This window comes from Pogona vitticeps, chromosome 2 (assembly GCF_051106095.1).
Source record: "Pogona vitticeps strain Pit_001003342236 chromosome 2, PviZW2.1, whole genome shotgun sequence".
NCBI lineage: Eukaryota > Metazoa > Chordata > Lepidosauria > Squamata > Agamidae > Pogona > Pogona vitticeps.
The window spans coordinates 89902425-89926825 of record NC_135784.1 but is presented as its reverse complement, the minus strand read 5'-3'; the positions used below and the strand labels follow the sequence as shown (position 1 = coordinate 89926825).

Below are 24401 nucleotides of genomic sequence, written 5' to 3'. Positions count from 1 at the left end.
AAATGGTATTTCCAATGCCTGTGCATTAGCTGAGAGTGCTTTTACTCTTTGCTCTTGCATGCATATTTATTTAAGCATATTTTCAGTGTATGTGAATGAGCCTGAAGATACCTTCTTTAGAACAGTACCTCTCTCCCCAGGTAAAAGTGATTTTAGGTTTGCTCTGGGTGTGGGGTGTGTGTGTAGCAGACTATAAGAAAGGAATTGCATCTGACTTGTTTGCCTGTGTATTTTGTCAAATGTGTTGTTTCTGGAATCAATTTGCAGCTCTTTGGTGGAAGCCTCCAGCCAGTATGTTATATTATTTGCCACAAATATTTTTCAGATCTAAGTAGGGACACATTAATTGAGTAAGCCAGGAGAGTAGAAGCCTGTGGCAATAGGCTGGAAAGCTATGAAGAGGGGGAGTAAAGACAAAAAAAAATCTGAATAGCAAAAGATGAAGAGCTACAGATGCATACTGCAGCTATTTGAAATATTATCCCTGGTAGTCTGATAATATTAATATAGGGACAGTAGGAGCCTCCTGGACCGCAAATGACAAATTTGACTATCTTGAAAGAAGTATTGGGATCCAACAGTGAACTCTCACTGAAAGAAGCAGGTCTGTCAATGAAACTGGAAAAAGTAATGCTTGTGCAGTCTGTAACATACTGGGGAAAATCATATTGTGCAACTCTGCACACAAAACATCAAGTTAACACCCATAGAATTTACAACTATGCCAAGGTAAGTGAGCTATCCACAAAGGACTTCTGCTGGCAAATTGCAAAATGGTGCAGAAAATTGTGAAATGGAATTGCAATTCACATTTATGTACATGGGTGTTAACTTTACATTATTTCTACATGAACAATGTTTTGGTATACAAGGCCCAGTAAAATTGCCATTTTGGAGGGTCCCAGATAGGGATTTTCCTCTCCCCACTCTGTTGTCACTCACTGATGTGAAATGAAACAAAGAAAAGGCAATGTATTTATTCCCTTCCTATCTCCTGCTACAGTAGAGTGTGTGGAGCAAATAAATCTGTAACTGTGTGGGTTTTTTTTCTCATAAAAGAAAAGAAAGGAGGCTAATTTGCTTTCTTCCCTCCTGCCTCCAGGTTACAAAGCAACGAGAAGCATACCAGTCTTTTTTTCCCCTGACAGTTTGTGGTAACAGATCTGAGGAAACACAAAGAAACTCCTTAAGAACATTTAAAAAGCCAAGTTGGATTAGAGCAAAGGCTTCTGGGGCCCAGCATTCTATCCCTCAGCCTGAGCTCTATGGGAAATCATGCATGTGACAACACCTTCCCACTGATGTTCAGGTGTTCATGCCCTACTTAGGTTTTCTTGTATTGTGGAAAACCTAAGTAGGTTTCTGATGGTAGAGGTTATTTATAGGTGATTGGACACAAGCCAATGCTTTATTTCATAAGCTTCAGGTGCCCCTATTCTTTTTAAAAGCAACCCAGTCTATATCTTTCCCAGGGCAGCACAATAAACCCTTGGCATTTGAGTCAGAAGATGACAAAACAAGGTATCCTTTATTTATTTATTTATTTATTTATTTATTTATTTATTTATTTATTTATTTATTTATTTATTTATTTATTTATTTATTTATTCATTCATTCATTCATTCATTCATTCATTCATTCCTTCATTCACTCACTCACTCACTCACTCACTCACTCACTCACTCACTCACTCACTCACTTATCTTGGGAAATCAATGCCATGTTTGTCCATCATAGAGCAAAGACCCAGTGTACAGCATTACCGTGGGAGAGTAGAACAGTCGTCTATGCAGAAGAGACAACAAATATCTGTTTCTTTCCTTCCTTCCTTTTTGAAGTATTGTGGTGAGGGAAACATTAATGCTGAAAAAAATGACTCTGTGGTTCTGTAGTCCTGGAAGAAGCACACATTTCTGCTAAAATGTACTGATTGTAAGTTGTAGACTAGCCAAAAATTTCACGACCACAATAGTGGTCTTCGAAACTTTGAAAAGCAACAACTGTTCAATCACATGAAGGGAATGCCCAAACAGAACTCCTGGGTCAACCATAAATACGTCACTATCATGGATCTCCCCTTCTTTTTCTCAGCATTTGTTCCCCATCAGTGACTGTTTATGGCTGGGGGAATACGAAATTAAAAGCTTTCCTTCTATATCCCTCTTTTATTTTCACCATAAACAAACTTAGAGTGGAAAGGACTTTACTTGGTATACAGAAATGAAAATTCTGATATGAGAATGGTAAAAAAAAAGGTGAATATACAAGGAATAAACAATGTGAGTCTCTTACAGAAGAGAAAAGAGGGAGAAAAACTAATTGCTAATTGCATCTCCAACCAGACTAGTATGCATGTTGTAACAAGAAACATTTTGCATTAAAGGCAAATTATAGCAACAAAGGCTTGTCTACTTGCTATATACTGTACATCTACATTATTGTTTGGCTAAATAAAAAGGATGTATGGGAAGGACAGGGTTATAAAGTTATTTATGCATTCTGGCAAACTGCTTTTCAGCATTTGAAAAACAGCAACAAAAATCACTCTGATTTGGTTTGGAATTCTTTGTTGTTGTTATGTGCTGTCAAGGTGGAACCGACTTATAGTGACCCTAATAGACTATAGAAGTTACTTGGATGAGTAGCGAAACATTTCAACCTAACAAGAAAGAAGTCCAGTTGCCATGACTCAGTTTCCAAATAACCACACCTGGATAATTGAGAATCTTCACAGATACCCTAATAGAGCTTTAAAAATAAATGAGATATTGATGTAGTGGTTTTACCAGTCGCACTTCCCCAATGAGCTTCCATGGCTGAGGGGTATTTGAACCCAGGACCTCTGTGACCTGGTCTGCTACTCTGTCTACTGCACCATAGTGGGTATGGTGGATATGTGGAGTTCTAGGTGTTCTTTTAAAAAATATATCAGTGCATTTTTAAAGGGTTGTTTGTTCTTGAAAATTGCTGATACTATTTAAGATAAAAGTGTTCAAATGTGGCCTGAGACAACATAATTCAGATTGCAGCGTGCTTAAGCTTCTTTACAGGTACATAAACAAGCATGGTGCCCATTTGGAAAGTATTTTTGTGAGGTGGATTCCTTTTGTGTGTGTTCTGAATGAAGGCTTGTCAATATAAATGTGGAAAGCTGGGCATGTTGCAATGAATGGCTTTGTGTTAACATTAAATGCCATCCTATTATCTTTCTTTTTCTCACCTCCCTTTCTCTCAGATGACAAGCTAAAGGGCATCTTTCACCTGAATAAATGGCTTACTGGGGGGCATATCAGATGGCTTGAAATACAATTTTCTCACAAAGACTAAGCCAAAAGGATGCTTGCATTGTGCCATGCCTCCCAGTGTTTTACACAGTGTTCTTTTCCAAGAAATAAATTTTTGACAGCTTAGTATTTATGAAATCATAGCTAATGGGAGTCTTTTGTATATTTCAGGATGGAATGGGGAATCTAAGGATCACAGAAAAAGGTTTGAAACTAGAAGGAGATTCAGAATTCTTGAAACCTCTCTACGCCAAAGAAATTCGGTCCACAGCAGTAAGTTTGCGTTGAAATTTATTTTTTAATTCTTTTTTCCCCTTTTTTTTTTGGTTATTGAAAACATATCCCTACCTCCACACATTTAGACCTCTGGATAATTATCCTACAGGAAGATAATTATAGAGTCTGCTTATATTTGTATGAGGAGAAGGCCAAAGTAATAGTCTTGTTTTTAAAGGTGTCTTGATCCTGAAAAACTGTTTGCATCAGACCAAGTTCCAACTTGTCCAGCAGTGCTTGCATTCCAGCAGTGACAAGCTATATGACTGGGGAAAACTCATAAGCAGGTCATATTTTAATCATTTTAAGTTGCCTGCCAGCTTCCCTTGATTTCTGAGCCCATTGTGATAACCGATTGTAGACTGACTACAGAGATTTAAATTGCTTGTTACTTTTTTGTCCTGATATAATTAGGACAGGGACCTTTGTTTCACAGGTTTGGGTTAAAAGCAGGGTAGTGTTTTTATAGAGTAATGAAGTTGGAAGGGGCCAGTGAATCCAACCTCCTGCTCAAAGTTTCCATAAACATACAGAATAAATAACAAACAAGATAATCTCTAGACAATTGAATCAATGGACATAAATCAGACATCAGGAACGGCAATGCAGAGGAACCTGTTTCACACCATTTTAATTTACCAGGACATTTTGTGAACAATTTGTAAATGGCCATCCTAGAGAAAAAAAATATGCAAGATAAGAATCCAGAGAGAAACAGCTGGGATAAAATATATACGTATGCTAGACACACATATCAAAGGATTTAATATACGCCAAAGCTTTTTGGGGCACTACCAGATGTAAACACTACAAATATTGTACTGTACTACATCTCCCAGATATGCCCTCCCTTAACAGATCCACCTTTGAAATTTCTAAGAAAGCACAGATTCTACTCTGCTCTCCTCGTCATCAGTTTCTGGGGTAATTCACACACACTTACAGAAAAGTGGGGGGAAATTTCATCAAAGACTGTAAACAGCTCATCTGATTAACATCATTGTTATCATTATCTTACCATTATTTTGTTGTATTAACATTGTTAATCTATGACAAAGGTTCTCACATTCTTTACAGCACTACCTTTTAGTAAAGATCTGCATATCAAAGACATTATCATCATAATGTTTTACATCCACTGACTAACCAGCCACAACCCTGATGCCATGCATAATTATTTGCATGTTATACTTGCTTTTCTTATATCTGATAAAGTGGAGTTGTCCATAAAAGCTCACATTACAAACTATACAAGTTAGTCTTCAATTACAGAATATCACTGATGAAGACTAATGCTTTATTTGGTCATTACCTATCCGGTTTAATCCCTCCTTCCCTCTCTCTCCCTCTCCCACTCCCTCTCTCCCTCTCTCTCTCTCCTTCCTTCATGTGGAGAGGGAGGTTTCCAAAAACAAGAAGTCATTGTTCATACACAAATTCTCCAAGTGAGGAAAAAGCCCAGTTTTCTAGGGCTTTTGCTCAGTGTCCAGCCTACACTTGAGTAAGAATGTCTCTTCTCACTCTTCTTATGGAGAGAGTGATGACAGTGAGGGAAGGGACCGGGACTATTCACTCCTCTCCAGGGGTGTTGAAAATTACCAGGTGGTTGTCAATTAAAGAACACTTAAAATGGTTGAGATACATTCACAGTTGCCCCTATATATGGGATTATACGTATGTCTGTTCTCAAAAATACATTGAGCTGCCTGTGCTTGTATGGACCCACATGCATGCTATAAAATGTGGTATTTTTATGGTTATGTGTTTATGATATTCATCGTTTTTTCTGTACAACTGTATTTGATAATTGATCCTTGTGGGTGTTGTCTCAGAGTGTCCAAATGAACAAGTGTTTGTCCAGTCCTATCTGCTCCACAGCAGGAAAGAGAAGATGTGGCTGTCCCAGATAACAAAGTAGAATAGTAGTTTGCAAAACAAACATATGTATGGATTTTTGAAGCAATTGCTTCCTTGTAACTTTCCTTTGCAAATTGCTTAACAATATGCCACCTTAATGACTTTCCTTTGCAAATTGCTTAACAATATGCCACCTTAATATGACTTTTGGGAATACAGCATTGTCTTTCGGGATCTGGAGCTTACACATTTTGTAATGGGGTGTCATAGTATTCTGAACACATTAGATACACAAAGATACCCCTCCATATCTAAAAATCAGCACACATCCTCAGTACGTACTCAGAATATTTGTGCAACAATTTTGTGTAATTCTGTGGTTGTTCGAGAATATATGCATAGCTGGCTTTACAGTGCCATTGCTTCAGTTATGTGCTGCAAATCTAGGTAGACTACTCCATCTGGTAGTATATTGTATATCTGTAGCATTTACAATCCAATATAGTATTTACAGGCCAGTAGTAATTAAAATTTGCACCAATATAGATGGAAATAAAGACATGTCTATATTAGAGACCTGTGATTACTCAATCTCACCTTTTCGTCTAGTTTTCTCCCATCATCTTTCCACTCCTTTGTGTGCTTTGTAATATTTTAGCACTGGTTTTACTACAATAAACTGACTCAGGGGAACTAGAACCCCTGACTGCAGAGCCTGGGGTTGGTAGATCAGTTCCTCTTTGTGCCTCCTGGAGAACACCCAGTCTGTGTGGCCTTGGGCAAGCAGCACACTCCAAGAGTGGCCCCAGGAAAAGGGAATCTAAACTACTTCTTAGTATTTTATACCTAGAAGAGCCTGAGAAAGGTTGCTGTAAGTGGGAAATGACTTGATGGTACAAAATTATTAATACTACACTGAATGGCTAATATCCTGCTTAGCTGGCATGAAATCCAGAAAGAAACCTTATTTTTTTTGTATTTCTGGATAAAAAAATATTTTTTTTCCTCCTCTAGAAGCAATGGGCAGTTATAGAATGGAAGGTATGATAATTCAAAAACAAGTAAACACTTTAAAGAGAAGAAAGAGGGAATGTGCTATTTTGGAAAGATAATAAATTTTCTAATTTTTTTAGAGAGTTCATAAATGGTGGGAGGGGCAATATTTCCATTCTGCAAATAGCATAATATTTAAAAATGACTAGAACTACATTTTAATTGTATTGTTTAATATAGTAGGATTTGCTTTTTTAAAAAAAACACACGTTTACACATTCTCATCTAATCCAAGGAATCCTTGCTTAGTACTGAATGGTATGGAATTTGATTCCCATTTCCTCATTGTAAAATAGCAGATTGACTCATACATTAACATCCAACTTTGATCTGATGGCAGATGTTTAATTAAATAACCTTAATCTCCTTTAACTTTGGATTTCATTTGTCTTATAAAAATTAAGCCTGTAGACAATTCAGGGCAACCTTCAGCAGAAAGCTGCATTTCATTACAAGAGGTTGTGACCTTTGAAAATTGGTTGCAGATTAATCCAAGCAGAAGGAAGCATATTTGACAACGAGTTCATGAGGATATATTCACAGATATATAATGTGTCAAAGTAATACTCTCAAGGGACAGCAGAGATATGACACAACATCCTTGGAGCTTCTGACCCAAAAATGCCTGCTATGATTCAGTAGAAAAACGGAGAATAATTTGTTCTTGGATGAACTGTGATCAGGTTTTCTTTAGTGCCTTTCTCTCTCTTTTTCTTGTTAGTGCCTTGTATGGTGTCTCTGGACTGGAAATACAGGAGGGGTTGCCCTGACATTGCTACCCTTATACTATTTAAATCGGGTTGCTAACTCTTTCTTTGCTACTAGGTAAAGGTAAAGGTTCCTCTTGACATTTAGTCCAGTCGTGTCCGGCTCTAGGACGCGGTGCTCATCCCCGTTTCCAAACCATAGAGTCAGTGTTTTGTCCATAGACAGTTTCCATGGTCATGTGGCCAGCGCGACTAGACACAGAATGCTGTTTCCTTCCCACCGAGGTGGTACCTATTTATCTATTCACATTTACATGCTTTCGAACTGCTAGGTTGGAAGGAGCTGGGACAAGCGGCGGGAGCTCACTCTGTCATATGGATTCGATCTTACGACTCCTGGTCTTTTGACCTTGCAGCACATAGACTTCTGCGGTTTAACCCACAGAGCCACCACGTCCCCTCTTTGTTACTACACACTCACAATCAAACCAGTTTTGAGGTTTTTTTGCTGAGTCAAGTTCTAGCTTTCAAATTAGGTACAGTGGTGCCCCACATAGCGACGTTAATCCGTTCCGGATTAATCGTCACTATGAGGAAACATCGCTAAACGGATCAAAAAAACCCATAGGAACGCATTAAACTTGGTTTAATGCGTTCCTATGGGGCCCAAACTCACCGTTGAGCGAAGTTCCTCCATAGTGCCGCCATTTTCGCGCCCTTGGTAAGTGAGGGCAGGGCACGAAAACACGTGGTGGCCATTTTGGGCGTCTGGTGGCCATTTTGGAACCACCGATCAGCTGTTCTAGGAACATCGCAATGCGAAGATCGGTAAGCGAAACGCTTACCGATCATCGCAGTGCGATTTTCGCCCTATCTAACCATCGCAATGCGGGCGCATTAGCGATCTAAAAAATTAGATCGCTATGCGAATTCTTCATTAAACGGTGCGCTCGTTATGTGAGGCACCACTGTACTAATTTTAACAAATTACATGAAGCCAAAGCAAAGTCAATAGTGCTGGCTCCATTTCCTGATCAGCATGTTCATTTCCCCTGGAAATCCCAACTGGTTGTTCTCTTAAGAATAACGAGATCTAGCATTTTTTGCAAATTGGATGAGGCAGAAATTCTTCCAATTTAGTTTTGCATCTTTAGACCATTTAGGTGGCAATGGGTTTTTCTTCTTGTGGATTGGTGATGGAGGCATTTAAATGTGAGTACAAAATACCATCTAAAGGGCCAATCCTGGCAATAAAATCATCTGCCACCACAATAAAAGCATTTAGAAATGTCAGAGATAAATTTGCTACTTACTTCCTGGACATTGGGCCAGTTTTTTTCATGCAGTATTGACATGCTACTTTGATGAGGAGGTAAATGTTTATAATCAAAAGGCTATGATGTCTAAAACTCTACAACACAGGCAAGAGATTGGTGGATCACAAGTTTTGTAGTACAAATAGTTTTGTAACTATTGCCTGAAGCTTATCAGAGACAAGGACAGCCAGTCCCTCTTTGGGTCTGCTCCATCAACCGAAACTGGCTCCCAGGACCAGATCTCTTGAAATAAAATGATATCAGACTGGGTTATGTCATATGTGAAAGAAACATTGGATCTCTTAGATCTGGCAGTGTTCCATGAGGGGAGTCTGATAGTGCCAGTCTGTCAGTTCTCCTGTGAAGTTTTCTCTTGACTCACCACAAATGTAGCCATTCATGGTGTGGGTTCTTGGCTGAATGCTGGTAGTCTCTGGTGGCTGACTGTGGACCTAGTTTATGTAGCGCTAGTTGAGTTAAATGTGATATTAAGTTTAGAAGGAGCGTCAGTAGAAAATGGTGTCTCTGATGTTAGTACAGTACTTTAGATAGCTCAGTGGTCCCTTCCAGTGCTACTGGTCTAAGATGGTGATTATGTATTGCAGAGTCACACATATTTGCAATGGATTAAGTGAGATCACTATGTAGAATTAATCAGAGCTGTTTGCTAATGTGGGAGAACACACTGAGAAAATTTGCTGAGGCATTTTCCAATGTATCAGCAGTTGTTGGATTGTCAGTAGTAGTCAGAGTGAGGCTTTCAGAGTCTAAAATTTTAAAGGTAGCCAGAGAATGAGCCAGAACTTTCAACGAGGTGCAATTTCCAGTCAAGTCCGGGGAGTTGTGTTGCTGTCCTGAGCTAGTGTTGACATTTGACTTCTTTATAGCACGATCTGGGGGCAGTGTCTGCTCTTTAATCAGTGTTGATTCTATTATGCTTTCATCTGAAGGAAAGGGATGAAGAATTATAGCCACAGAATATGTATTTTTCATAGAAATTTGGAGGCCTTCCAACATAGAGGCAATATGTGCATGTTCTTCCTCTCCAAGGCATGAAGCCTGGGTAAAATAATATGGAGGATAGGCTGTTACCCAAGCAGCAAATCCCTCCTCTCCATGTCACTGAAATAGTCCAATGGAAAGGCAAGAGCCAATACAACTGGTTCCAGCGACGTCACAAGCGTTTATGGCAAGTATGCCATGCAACTTGTTTATCAGCACCATATGGCAGAGTAATTGTTTCAAGGTTGTTAAATGGAGAGGCAGGAGTCTTGAGTTTAGAATTGGAGGTATGAACTTAGTTTTACTTGCAGGGAATGAACTAGTGGTCTCCTCAGAGAATACTCTAGTTATTCCAAAGTAGGAGAGGAACTTCTGCATTTTCAGCAAACTCAAGGGAATTGTTGGGTGGTCAAAAACAAGAGAACTCCAATTCCTTTTGGTAAATTAGGCAGTTTTACAACCTTATTACGGCAAATAGTATTTATGGCTGGCTCAGTGCATAGTGAATGGTTTCCCTACTTGTCCAGCATCAGAGCTGATACAATGTTGAACTATATCTAGCATGATTTGTTTAGTTTCCCCTTTTGAACAGCTCTGTGTGAGTGTGTTCTATTCAGTCCAATCAGTTCAAGATGTGCTATTCAAATATTGCTTTAGGGTGTGTCTCTGAACATATGTGAGTGCACACATGTGCTCTGGGAGCAAACTGTTAACAGAGCTTTAGAGCTGTTCAGATAACACCCTGTGTTCTGAAAGACCACACAGGGTTACCCTTAGGAGGGGTGTGAAACAGGGATGTAATCTGGGTCCCCTATTGTTCATCTTTTACATTAATTCTATGCCTCGGGCCTTAATAAATCCTGATTTTCACCCAGCCAAACACATGAATAGGCAGATCTCGCTCTACTGTATGCAGATATTACAGTAATGTTGTCTTTTACTAAAGTAGTGTTTAGAAGTGGCTACAGGCTTTGCAGCATATTTTCTGAAGAACATGTAAAATATCAAATAAGACCAAAATTTTGATTTTTACCAGGCCACGTTCAAGGTGTTTATGGCAACATTTATAGCCCGTAACAGTTTAGGACCTTGCCTACCTGTCTAAGTGCCTCACTCTCAAAAAGTCTATCCATTTCACTCATACTTCATGTACTAGGATGCTGCGGGTGGTGACCCTGAAGGAGGCCTGGAAATCTGCCAGGTGAAACTGGGCCTTCTCTGTGGTAGCTGCAGTGCTTTGGAATTCACTCCCACATGAGGTGTGATTAGCCCCTTGGTTTTAGGAGATGAGTTAAAACAGCTTAGCTGTTTCCACAAGCCTGTTATAGCCTTACCCCAGAGTGATCTTGCTTGAGTTAACTGGGTTTTCTTTTTCTGCCTGTTAACTTGCCTTGTTTTATTGTTACAGTTTTTAATAATACAGTATTATTACTGCACTCTGGAGCTATATTTTTTCTGTAGTTATTATCCCTTTTTATTAGCTATTTTATAAAGATTTATGCAATCAACTTATTTCCCCAATTTTAAAACATTATCCAAGTGGGTCCAATACATTTTACATCTTTTTTTCTCTTCTCCAATTCCTCAAGAGAAATTACAGCTAAGATTGCAAAACTCTGCGCAGCAGCTTGTATAATAAAAAAGCAGATGATTAAATCACTGCAGTAATCAGATTAGAAAATTTTCACTGAAGTGCAATTTGAATTTTTCTCTGTTTTTATTGCTTGTAAATAATATATGATCTCTTAACTGTATTTTAGTTTTGTATATCTGCCATGGCTGATCTATGGTCATAACAACAATAAATTTAAAGTTAAAGATATGTATCAACATGCTTTCTTAAGGGAGGAAAAAGAAGACTTTTGATCCATAAAACTTAATTCAGTAGAAGTGAAAATGTATTCTAATCATTTATAAACAGATTACTAAATCACATACTAATTGTAATTACAAAATGAAAATTTAAAAATCTGAATTATAATCAGTGGCAATGCTGGTTTTGTCTCTTTTTCATAAATAAAATGGGAAGACAGAGGGCAGTGAATATACTGTATGATGCATGATCAGAAAAAAAAAATCCAGTTGACTTTCTTAGAGAAAGCTCTCTACAAAGATGGTAGCAGGAGATCTGTGGTGGAGGAGCCATCATTTCTCAAGCCATTTCTCAATAAGGATTGGGCATTATTTATTTCTCTCCTTCTCCCATTGTTGCATATGGGAGGACATCACACCTCAGGCACATATTATTTCCAGCCATTTTATGATATAATGTGTGTGCGCATGTGTGTGTGTGTGTGTGTGTGTGTGTGTGTGTGTGTGTGTGTGTGTGTGTGAGAGAGAGAGAGAGAGAGAGAGAGAGAGAGAGAGATGTATATCTTGGATTGTGTCTGTGCTTTTAAAGGAAACAAACTTTTTTTATTCAACAAGTACATCATTACAATAAGGGTGACTATATAAGGTAAAACTCACAAAACAGGGTTAAAAATAAGATGCTCTAGTATATTTTTCTAATGAAGATACTGCCATAAATCATTAACATTATGTGATGGATCCTGTCTGCCCATCTAATTGCTTTTAAGTGCTGCATTCTGGCTGTCTTAGACTGAGGTCTAATACACTCATCAGCCAGGTCTGAGTGTAGTCAAGAAGGAATCAAGCCTCTTGTGTATGACAGAATAATATAGCCTGTTTCAAATATAGTAATGGTTTCTAGATGCAGAAGATAAATCAAAAATAGAAGCTTACATCACTATCTTCTGAGTCACAGGGACTCCAGAGTTATACTGAAGGCATCTGAGAAGTTAAATGTTCTTAGGTGCCTAGACACTCCCAATCTTGAGGTGAAAATTAAACATGGAGCTGCAACACTATGAATTTCATGTTTTGCTCTGTGTCATCCTAGAAGCTGTGAGAAAAGATAAACACCACAAGCAGAAGTTTCCAGAGGCACGGGAAAAAAGTGTTTTCCAGCTACAAGTGTGGGTTAAGTACATTAGCTCTGGAATTTGATCAACAGATAGGGTGAAAAGTTTGGTGGTGACCTAGTGTCTATTTATAGCTGTGCTTTGCTGGTATTGGAGGGACATGGTGGTGCTGCGGGTTAAACTGCAAAAAGCCTCTGGGCTGCAAAGTTGAAAGATTTTCAGCAGTTTGAACCCACACTACAGAATGAGCTCCTGTCGCTTGTCCCAGCTCCTGACAACCTAGCAGTTCAAAAGCATGTAAAAATGCAAGTAGGTAAATAGGTACCACCTCGGTGGGAAGGTAACAGTGTTCCATGTCTAGTTGCTGGCCACGTGGCCACGGAAACTGTCTACAGACAAAAGCTGGATCTATGGCTTTGAAACGGGGATGGCCATCGCCCTCTAGAGTCGGACACGACTTGACAAATTGTCAAGGGGAACCTTTACCTTACCTTTGCTGATATTCATAGCCTATGCTAAGATCAAACATGCAACTTCATCATGTCCCTAACATACACATACAATTCATGTACCTATTTCCTCTTTTGACATTTTTGTGCCTGCATCACCACTACTGTTCTTGAAGCAGTGTCAAAAATATTTAGTAAAATCCAGAAAGGGCATCTATGGACAGGAGAATAAAGCTGTTCTCCCTCTTTTCCAGTGAAGGAGTTCAGAACCTCTGTCACCTCCTAAGCAGCCCTCCCAGAAAACATTATTTCATTAAACCCATCAAAAATGTAGCTAGCCATGCTGTAAATTCAAATTGTTGTCTGGATTTCAGTATGTCTTGTAAATGACAATTTCCTTACATTCATTGAGACTGATAATCTACCCGATTCATTTGGACGAGATCGCCAGAGAGGTCCCAACTTCCCAGAACAGCTTTCAAGGCTGGCATGGGGAGCAAGCAATTTCCCTGTGTTGGGAAAAGATGAAATAGCCCTGGCGAGTATGTACTGGTACCTTTGGGTCTCAGTCCATGTAGGTATGGAGTCTTAGGCAAGAAGTTGTCAAATAAAATATATTTTTTATGTTGCTTTTCCTTCTCCTGGTACCTGTTGTCTGGATGGATGTGTACAAATGCTACATGAAAAAACGTTAGTTTTCCAAAGTCTAGAAAGTCACACATATCTGCATCAACTTCCAAGAGACCTATGTTCTAAATAAATAGAGCAAATTTCTTCAGGTGTTTAGTCCAGTTTTTGTTACATTGATGTTGTTCCCTGGAGGATTACTTTGAGCCATCAAATACACTTTAGGACATTTCACACAATTATACCTTTATTTGTATATATTATAATTACTCTGAATCTGGAATAATTTCTGCCTTAAAGGAATGAGCTTTCAGTTGTTGCTCCTGTGGTTGTGGTTGGCTATATCTGGACCAAATTAAGGGATGTCACTAATGTATAGTTGTGACCGGGGTGTATGAAACAGAAAATAAAATGGCAGTAATAGAAAGAAAACTATAACTTGCATCAATAATTCTGTTGAACACTAAAGTATTAAACAAGCTAGAAAGCTGTGTAACCCCTGCTAGCTTTGATGATGTTTCATCATAGGGTAGGTTTGCAGACACTGGGTCCTGTATATTTAGAGCAGATGAAACACAATAAAATATGGAATTAAGTTTCATTATCTCTTCATCTACTGCAATAAAGTTACACCAGGTTTTTCATTTCATGCATTTTAATAATTTACAAGACCAAACATTCGCTCTTTGAAAGCAATTTTTGTTTGAAATACCTTCAGAAATAAGAATTCTTTCTTCTGATTTCAGAGAACCCTTTGACAACACAACTTATCTTACTCTATTAATGCCTGTGACTGTAGGTCTAGATAGATTGCATTCAGCAGGGCCACTGGACCATTCAACAGGATTCACCAACCCTGATACTTTAAAGGGGCCAGAAGGCCTGTCATGGTGAAGAAGAGAAAGAAAACTGATGGATATCTTGTCAAAAATCATCAGGAAACGAATGTGTATACTTGGGATGGGCATGAACTGGCACAGCAGTGGTTTGTGATGGTTCATGGTTCGTCAGTGTCCAGAAACAACAAACCATGCCAAATTTAAACACAAAACAAACTGGTTTGTGGTTCATTCAGTCCAGGCCCATCTGTAAATGAAGGGGAGCTTTCTGTGTAGCTGAACTTCATGAGTTTACCACCCTGTGTCTCCCTTCATGGACTTCAGCACCTACCTTACTTTCTCTGGCCCTTCCCTTCTCCCCCACTGCCATGCTGCCCAGCTGAGTACGACAGCAGCAGTAGTTCTTTGAGGGCCCCCTGTATATAGCCCAATGAGCAGCAAAACTACACTTCCCACAATACGTAAGCCTCCCAGAAAGCCCTGGGGCAGGACATAGTGCCCCAGACAGCCTGCTGTCCTACTCAGCTGGGCAGTGGCAGCAGCAATCGGAAGGAGGAGGGCTAGAGCAAGTAAAGTAGGTCCTGGGGCCCATTTAGAGGGATTTCCTATGGCTGGGAATGAAGCAAAATAAAATGCCAATGGTGGAAAAAAGGCATTTTGTTTCGTGAAAGCTCAGTTCCCTGAACCACCCATGAAACAAACTACAAGTGCGCTGGTTTGCAGGGTTTTTTGGTTTGTGGTTCATTTTGTGCCCATCTGTGGTACCAATTGCTAGTGAACATGGGCAGTTGTTGTTGTTGTTGTTGTTGTTGTTGTTGTTGTTGTTGTTGTTGTTGTATTCCCTAATTGTGATCTTCCCATGGGCAATGTCTTGGCCTCCACATGACTAGGATGTTGAACTAGACAGATCTTTTTTCAGCTTGGTGTTGGCTCTCTCTATTTATGCTGAAGGCATTTGGTGGAGAGAAAGAACTTTGCTTAGGCATAAACCTACTCCAGAGAGCATCTGTAAATTCCAAGAGAGTCCCTTCATGTGGGTCATGCAGGGTTATCAGTTTGGGGGGGGAGGGTCAAGCATCACTGGTGCTTTAAAAGCACTGTTCTCAAAAGAATTCTGTATCCGCCAAGCACACTAAGCTACTTCAAAAGCAGGGGGCATAGGGGGCATATCTGAATAGGAAAATAAATTATTTTAGGGTGAAGCCTTTGTCAGGTGCCATTCATTCCTGTCCTGTAAGAGAAAAAGAGGCTGTACACTGGAGAAATAAGGAAATTGACATCAACTATTATAAAAGTTCTGAACCCATATCAGAGAGCAAAGAAAATATTTAAATTGTTTTCTGTCAGGAGACCAACTCCCAATTCACACAGAAAAGTGGCAAAACTAAATGGGTGCATATCCACTAGAATAAATAACTTCTTTAAAATGGGATTTTGGAATTGAGTCTTTGACTAAATATTAAAAGATCCATTTTAGGTTCTTTGTAATGCCTTTGGAGAAGAGCTGTTGGCTTTTATTCCTGACTTTTAAAAAAAGCATCTACATACAGGGCCACATTCAGTTAAGCTGAAGCCCTCAGTTGTGTAACCTTTAATAGATCTTGCACAGGATTATATGTTTTTAAAAAACTGTTATCAGAATGATAATGTTTGGTTAATACTCTTTTCCCCCTACTTCCTTTCTTTAAACCAACACTATCAAACTTAAAATGTAGATGTTGTTTTGTATTTTTAAAAATCTCTCTCTCTCTCTCTCTCTCTCTCTGTGTGTGTGTGTGTGTGTGTGTGTGTTTGTGTGTGTGTTCATTTATAGGCATCTCATTAATACATTGAGCTCCTAAACTATAGGTTACTTTATGTGTAAATTGGGCACTGCTTATGTGTCACTACAGCACAAACAGCATCCACAAAACAATTATATTGTAACATTATGGGGAGGGGCTACTTTTCAGAAAAAAGACAAGGAAGTCCTCAGTATATCTCACCCTAATTACTTTCCTTGTCTTTAATCAGGTACCTGTTTTGTACAAATATTATGTTTTTTCTAGAAACGTATTACAGCTATAGCTTATGTTTGATTGTGAGGCCATGCCCTCCCCCCCAAAAAAATCAGTTTGCATAGACTAAGATTAAATACTTTGAAACTGGTGCAAACGTTAAATCTATTGCATAGGATTTCCACACTGTACTTTTGTACTCCTACTGCCTAGCTATGGAACTGACAAATAAGGGAAAGCATTTTTGTCACAATTTTTTGTAGACAAGTGGTTGTGTTTAACTAGAAATTCAAGTATTACAAACAGTTTAATGATAACAGATTAACTGGGGAGCAGTCAGCATTCTTGGGCTTCATAATGACTGAATTTGTTTTATTTGGCTTTTAAGAATGTTAAGTCTGTCAGGTTCTCCAGAAGCAAGCAAAGTATTTGCAATCCCAGATGAACATATTGCACACTAAACATTCTTTTCCATGCCACTTGTATGGAACATGAGCATCTTGCTGTCTTTAATTAAGAAATTAACTGGACCGTGAAGCATTGCCTGAGTACATAGAAGTGATTTGTGCTTTGTCAAGAAGGTGTGTTAGGCATCTTTGCATTTCTTCCCTGTACATAAATTATGGAGATTATTAAAATTTGGAAGGGTCATCTATAAGCCCATCTGTAGCTCAGATTCTTTGCTGTTCTTTGTACATAACTGTCTTTCTAACTGTTGTAATTTATTGTGGACTATTGCTCAAACCATCTGCTTGCTTTTGTAAATTGCATGAACAAAGTTTGACTGAAAATTGCATGTAACAGCGCAACTTGTAATGTTATGTGATAGAAAATAGGCATAAAAGTCCTATAATTTCCAGTATATATGCACTACCATAGTTGACTAGAAATTAAGAGAGTAATTTTATGGCATGCCTCTTCGTAAAATAGCTATTAAGAGGCTAGTTTTTGGACTCGTCTTTTCTTTTTGTTATGAAATGGGCTATTTTCAGGTCTCTCGACAATCATAATTTGATAGGGAAATGTGGACTTCTCTGTCTTTCTAAAAGTGCAGCTTAGCTACACTTTAAATGTAATTAGATATAGACAACCGGTGAGATCCCTGAAATCCTAAGGAGAATTTTTAGTCCTCCTCTTCTTTCAGCATCCCAGTGGTTACTGGTAACTTGGTTAGGTGAAATGTATCTACTTATTTCACTTTTATTAAAGGAACTGGATTCCCAAAGGAAGTAGTAGATATTCTTCTCTGACAAGTACATACTTAGGTTGGGAGCTCTATTTGATATGAAGTTAGAACTTTGCCAGGTTGTGAATGTGCTTAAAATAACATTACAGTGGTGCCTCGCATTACGACGTTAATTTGTTCCAGCGAAATCGCTGTAGAACGAAAACGTAAAGCGCAATTTAAAAGCCCATAGAAATGCATTAAAACCTGTTTAATGCATTCCGATGGGCTGGAAACTCACCGACCAGCGAAGATCCTCCATAGGGCGGCCATTTTTGCTGCCTGTGCAGCGAGGAATCCGTCTCAGAAAACAGCGGGGGGGCATTTTGTTTACCCGGCGGCTATTTTGAAACCGCTGATCAGCTGTCCGAAAATCATCATTTTGTGAAGAATCGGTTCCCAAAGGAGGGAAACCGATCATCGCAAAGCGAAATTCCCCCATAGGAAACATCATAAAGCGATCACAAAAGCGATTGCAAAAAGTTCATCGTAATGCGGTTTCGTCGTTAAATGGAGCTATCGTAAAGTGAGGCACCACTGTATTCCTAATTCTGAAAAGTGCCTTTGACCAACTGAATCACGTTTAAGATGAAGGAGAGACACTGACACCGGCATTTAGCATTCTGTGAGTTCAGGTAACATCATTCTAGGGATCAAGAGAAGTTCTGATCAAAGTCATTCTGTTATTTTTATATAACAAATACTAGAATTCTCTATCTTTAAACCAGATTTTTAGCCTTTAAAGTCTAAATTAAAGGATTAATTGACTAAATTAACTCTCATCTAAGAAGGTGTTTGAAAGCATTTCAGCTTGGTTCTTTTTGTTGTAATGGTAAACCTATGGCATGCTCTGTGTAACCTCAGACTGCAGGTACTGCAAGACTAAATCTAGGCTAACGGCTCAGATATGAGGTACCTTGATGAGCTATGGATGAAAACTATTTGCTGGGAAGAGCCAAGAACAAAATTTTATGAGGACTGTTAAATACCCCTGGATGAGCAAAACTTGGCCACATTTATACCAGACATGGCCCTCTTTTTTTTTCACAACTAGAAATCTTTGAGGAGATGAGAGATTGCTTTTAGCAACAGAAATTGAACGGGCTAGTTTCAAAGCTGGGCTTTTCAGCTTCTTACCTATCTGTTCTGGGAACAAAAAAGCCAAAGAGAGATGCTGCATTCAAAGATGTTTCAACCCTGTTTAATATTGCTGGTATTATTGTATGTGTATCAGAGCTTACTTACACCAGCTTAATGATTGTGCCGACTGTATTTTGAACATCTGGTACAAAGACAGCTAAAATTTGCTTTTCGCAAGCGTAACTCAATATTCTTCTAACCACTGTTGCTGGACTACTTGTCCATATCTGAAGAAATGCAAAGGTCTATTTGCATAATATAGTAAGGGTGGAATACCTAAGTCACTCCTTAATACAGTGTAAATTGTTCACAGAGCTATGCAACAAATATATTTTTTTATCTTTCTACATTTATATCCTGCCTTTCCTCTAGTGACAACATGACAGCATACATGGTTCTTCTCCTCTCTGCTCTCTTCTTCTTGGCGTAATGTGCTATCAAGGCACCTCTGACTTATGCAACACTATGAATGAGTGACCACCCTCCCAACAGCCCTGCTGAGCTCCTGCAGACTCTTGGCTTTGGCCTCCTCTATTCACCCTTAAAAACCCTATGAGTTTCAAAGCCAAGGGCAACATCCTAAACATTGCATCATGACTGCCACTTCTGAGAAGACTGAATGGGAAGCCTCTTCAGGATAAACTCAGGATAAACAAGTTTTTAACTGTCTTTTAAAAACAACCCCCCTCTCTATCTATCTATCTATCTATCTATCTATCTATCTATCTATCTATCTATCTATCTATCTATCTATCTATCTATCTATCTATCTATCTATCTATCTATCTATCTATCTATCTATCTATCTATCTATCTGTCTGTCTGTCTGTCTGTCTGTCTGTCTGTCTGTCTGTCTGTCTGTCTGTCTGTCTGTCTGTCTGTCTGTCTGTCTGTCTGTCTGTCTGTCTATCTATCTATTTATTTCTGGTGTTTAAAAGGCGTTCTAAATTGTATATTCTCCTAGCGTGCTGGGTGTGAAAATTTGGCCTGCAGCTCCACCAGATTTCCCCCCCCCCCAGCATAGCCAAACATTTTCTTTTTCTTGGGAGGGTACAGAGGAATATGCACTTACACAACCGTGTATATTCTCCTAGCGTGCTGGGTGTGAAAATTTGGCCTGCAGCTCCACCAGATTTCCCCCCCCCCCCAGCATAGCCAAACATTTTCTTTTTCTTGGGAGGGTACAGAGGAATATGCACTTACACAACCACGGTTGCTGCTTTCTCATGCATAAAGAGGCCTTCTTCTGCAGTGAGGACAGAATGACACATCACCAGGTGTTTTTTAATTGCCATTGTAGAAAAAACATCAAATACCCCCTAAGGGTGCAATCCTAGTCCAGATGGCTGAGAGCTGGTTAAACTGATATTAAGCTATCTGAGGGTGTGCTGAATCCAACTCCCTCCCAGCCTAGTGATGTTAGAAATTACTTAGGACAACTGCAGTCCTGGCTTAACTTTGTGCCAACATAACAACTGTGAGTCTCGCCTGACAGGGGTTTGAACCGGGCATAACTCAGTTCCTCCTCTCTATCCAACCCCTTTCTTGGCTCTTCTGACAGGTGATTTCTGCCAGCACAGCAGTTGTGGCACCGGAAAAGTAACTGTTCTACCACAAAAAGCTTTTGCCCATTCCAGACCAACTACAACTGGTGTATCTTTGATTTTGGATTGCAACTCAAGACAAAAGAATATATTTTTCCATTTTGTCATAAACACAGCCACTGCAAAATCAAAGTATCTACAAAGTATCTAGATTGTTGGTTCGCAAGTTTATGGTCACTAAGTTGGTACAATCTTACAACATCTGAGACCTTTACTCTTTTTGGAGAGGGTGATGATTCTGAAAAAACAGTATTTTTAAGTGACATTATTAAAATGACACTATGTCATTATAGTAACATGGACTAAAATGACATAGGAAATAACTCATTATGTATTCTCATATTGATTTAATGGAAATTTGAATGTTCTCTGACTTAGTTGATTTGAAATGCATGAGAAATGCATGTAAGAAGGAAGTACCATGCATAGTGACAGCATATTCATGCTGAAGTACAGTTTCTTCCTGACACGTTCTCTTTGTTTTCAGAAAAATGATCTCAGCCTCTAAATAAATTCTACATAAATTATTCTGTCCTACATTTTCTAATTCCATGAAAGTGCCTGTTTTTATTAGTACATGTGTTCTCCTTTAGGCTACTATTAGCATGGTGCAAGAAGTAAAGGAAACTTTTAATGTAGAAAAATAATTATTTTGCAAAAGCACATCTCATAATGTTAGAAATTTGCCAGGAAATGGTTTTTAATGTCAAAACTACATGCCTTAATTCAGGTTATTATATTTTAAAAATTTGATCTGGGAGCATACCTGTCCTGAAGCAAGGAGAGGAGTGTGTTTAGACTAATAACAAATACTGGGATTTTAAATTGGATTGTGCCATGAGACCCAAACCTGTCTTACATAGTTATAGGTGGCTTCACTGGTTACCTGTTTGGTTCCAGACATAATTCAAGGCTCTGAATATAACGTTAAAGCTGTACCTGACTTGAGTTCAACTATTCTAAAAGGCCATACTCTCACATACAAGCATCTCGAGCGATCTGCAGGAGAGGCACCTCTCTGAATGTGCACTTCACCACATTCAGAAGCATGCTTGGTGAAGACGTAAGACAGGGCCTTTTCAGTGGCTACTTCCAGGCTGTGGAACTCCTGGCCAGTGTTCTCCTCCCTAATCCTCCATCACCATTACTTTTTCAAGTAATGCTAAGAGTGGGGCTTTTAAGGGTGTGCTGCATTTCTATTGTTAACTTAACAGAGAGATTTTTGCATTTTTTTTAAAAAAAATTCATTCTGCATTTACATGACAACTTTTTAATTGTGACAACTTTAACATGAGAAAATAATTAATTAATACTCAGTGTGATGTAGTGGCTAGAGGAATGGACTAGGATTCAGAAGGCCTGGGTTTGATCCATGGCAGACGTCCTCTTCCGTGGAAACTCGCTGAGGCTGTGGAATTGGTAAAACCACTCCTTAAATATCTCACTTACCTTGAAAGCCCTATTAGCGTTGCTATTAATCAGTTCTGACATGATGACACATAACAGCGCCAACGTTTGCAATGCAGTGTATAAAATCCTGTTGTGTGATTATGTCTGAGGAAGGTGAATGGCATAGTTGCCATCAGTTTCTCATAGCAAGCATGCTCACCCACTGGATTGTCACAATGGATTTTTGCCATTGTTTTCTAATTGTGATGCCTTTTACTTATCTTGTAAGACACCCTGGGTTCTCATTTCTGGGAGGAAGGTGCGAAACCAATGAAGTAAGCCAATAAAATACTACAGCACCAAGTAGCAAAAACCTGTTAGGGATTTAGTTCACTGAATTCCTCATTCTTGTTGGTTGTCTAAATTTAATGAGGCATTTCCACAAGCTTTAAATTTAAAGCCCTGGGAAATCCCTCACTTCCAGCTGAGAAGAGGCAGATCTCTTTTGCTCTTCCCCCAGCTTCCTTGTAGTTTCTCTTCCATGTCTCTAGTGCCTTTTTCCTTTGAGAGTCAAAGAATGTGTAAAAGCATAAACTGATCATTAAGCAACACAGCAACAACATGTCTAGTTCTTTTAATTATTTTATAAAGCACTGGTTATCCTAATTTTGGGGCAAATTATCCTAATTTTCAAAATCAAAAAAGAGTTTTGTGGAAACTGGGCCATTTTGCATAAGACTGGGATTTATTTATTTATTTATTTATTTTTGCCCCAAATGTTGTCTGGAAAATTCCTCACCATCATTGCTAATGAGGAGAAGATTGCAATTCCGTATGAGGACAAGCCAAGTGAGGATTTACAGCCTTAACACTCATGAGCAATAAAAGGTGGACATGGATGTAAGACTAGTGTGTTTGTTGTTAGGTACTTAAGAGTCAGGTGTCTAAAAAACTTGATCAGAGTCATACCTGAGAAATGTGTGTGTGAGAGAGACAGAGACAGAAGAACTTCCCTGCTCCGTCCTGAAAAGATCAGAGCTGGGGAAGAGAATACTGCATACATTTTTATGATAAAGATCCATATCAGATAAAAATTTTGTGTCTGATTTAACTGAATGTTCAAGCAAAACTGGATACTGGTTGCTTACAAACCTTCTCAGGCCCCTTTCCCCCCAAAATCATTTTCAATGGGTTGTTAGAGACAAGATTAGACTTTTCAGTATACAGGTATTTTAATTTTCATCACCACAGTAGTGGCATTGTGAATACAGGTGTCTTGGTTCTCAGTGCACCAAATGCTAAAGTGAACCTCACAGGACATGATCAGCAAGTACTTCTCATGTACATCAAGTTAATTTTACCTCTGCAGTAACTCTCAAGGGGGGGGAGGTTAACTCTGGTTTGATCATGCCTATTGCATATGGCATACTTTCCCAATCAGGCACCTCCTGATTATTTTGGGCCACAAGGTCCATCAACACCAACCACGGGGCCTTCCTGGTTAGGTCAGATGGATATTGTAGCCTAAATCATCTGGAGGACATAAGGATGGGAGATGTCTGTGAAATGACGTCTGTGAAATTTTCTTAACTTTAGGTAATGAAGTTTCTGCTTTCAGGCATGAAAATATTCAGCTGAATAGCAGCAAAGTGGTGCTTATTTATGCTTAGGGGTATGTCTCTCCCAACCTGACCTGTATCTAAATATATCTCAAGCATATTTGGCCTTACCCCCCTCCAGCTGTTTTGGAAAAAGCCTGAACTGATGTGTACTTAAGTTTACACCAATATTTGGAAGTTTCCAGATCAATATTTTTAAAAGAGCTGTAAAGAGGAATAACAAGGGGCAGTGGCCTAGAATTGGTGAAGAAAGGTTTACTACCCAATAATTAGCACCAATAATTTTGTAGTTACATTTCAAGCTGCCACACTCTCTTTCATTTGTGGCAATAGTAGTTTCCAAAGGAGCATTTTGCACTTGGAAGGAATATTTTAATAGACTGCTCTAAATGGCAAAGTGGCAGCAGCACTTGGCACAGAATCTAGAAGTGGACATGCCGCATAGATGATTCACGCGGTCAGTAACCCAATGTCCAGAAATATGCACAGGAAAGAAAACCAGAAGAGTTTTGTTTCCAGTGGGCACAACATGGACTGAAGGTCCAATATGAAACAAAAGGTTTGACCTAAACAGACAGGCAGGCAGATTTAAAAAAGGAAAATTCCAGAATGCAGAAACTAGCTTAAAAGCAATACAAGACCCTTTCTCTGCCTTGTTGAAATGCAAAACATTTCCCAGGGTTACATAACAACTGCTGGATAGCTCAGTGGCTTAGGTTTCTGGTTGCGAACCCATAGGTTGAGACTTCAGAACCTCACTGTGCCTCCTTGACAAGGGCTGGAATCAGTGATCCTCAGGATCTCTTCCAGCTCTGCAGTTCCAAGATGATACTGATGATACTCATTGGTGGGTTCACGCTTACTCCCACTTGGGGTCTCAGTGACTGGACTGCACAGGAGTGTTCTGAGGCTGCATTGGTGGTTCCATTGTCTGCCTCCTCCTCCTCCTCCTGTTCCGATGCTCTCCTGCTTCAGTTTGAACTCAGTACTGACAGAGAGCTTGCATGATCGGTTCAAGTGACTTGAAGTGATTGGTGGTATCCTGCTCCAACCCATCATCATCCCAAAAAATGCTTTAAAAAACAACAACAA

At 39.1% G+C, this 24401-nt stretch overlaps 1 protein-coding gene across 30 annotated transcripts in view; it reads left to right on the top strand.

The window, feature by feature from the left end:
* The window catches only part of SGCD (sarcoglycan delta), a 631892-nt gene that overhangs the window by 459476 nt on the left and 148015 nt on the right, over positions 1-24401 (top strand). For all 30 annotated transcript variants that reach the window (XM_078385606.1, XM_078385607.1, XM_072990018.2 and 27 more), the window contains one exon: positions 3457-3558. In XM_078385606.1, coding sequence (XP_078241732.1) covers positions 3457-3558 — 102 coding nt within the window. The remainder of the gene's footprint in view (positions 1-3456; positions 3559-24401) is intronic.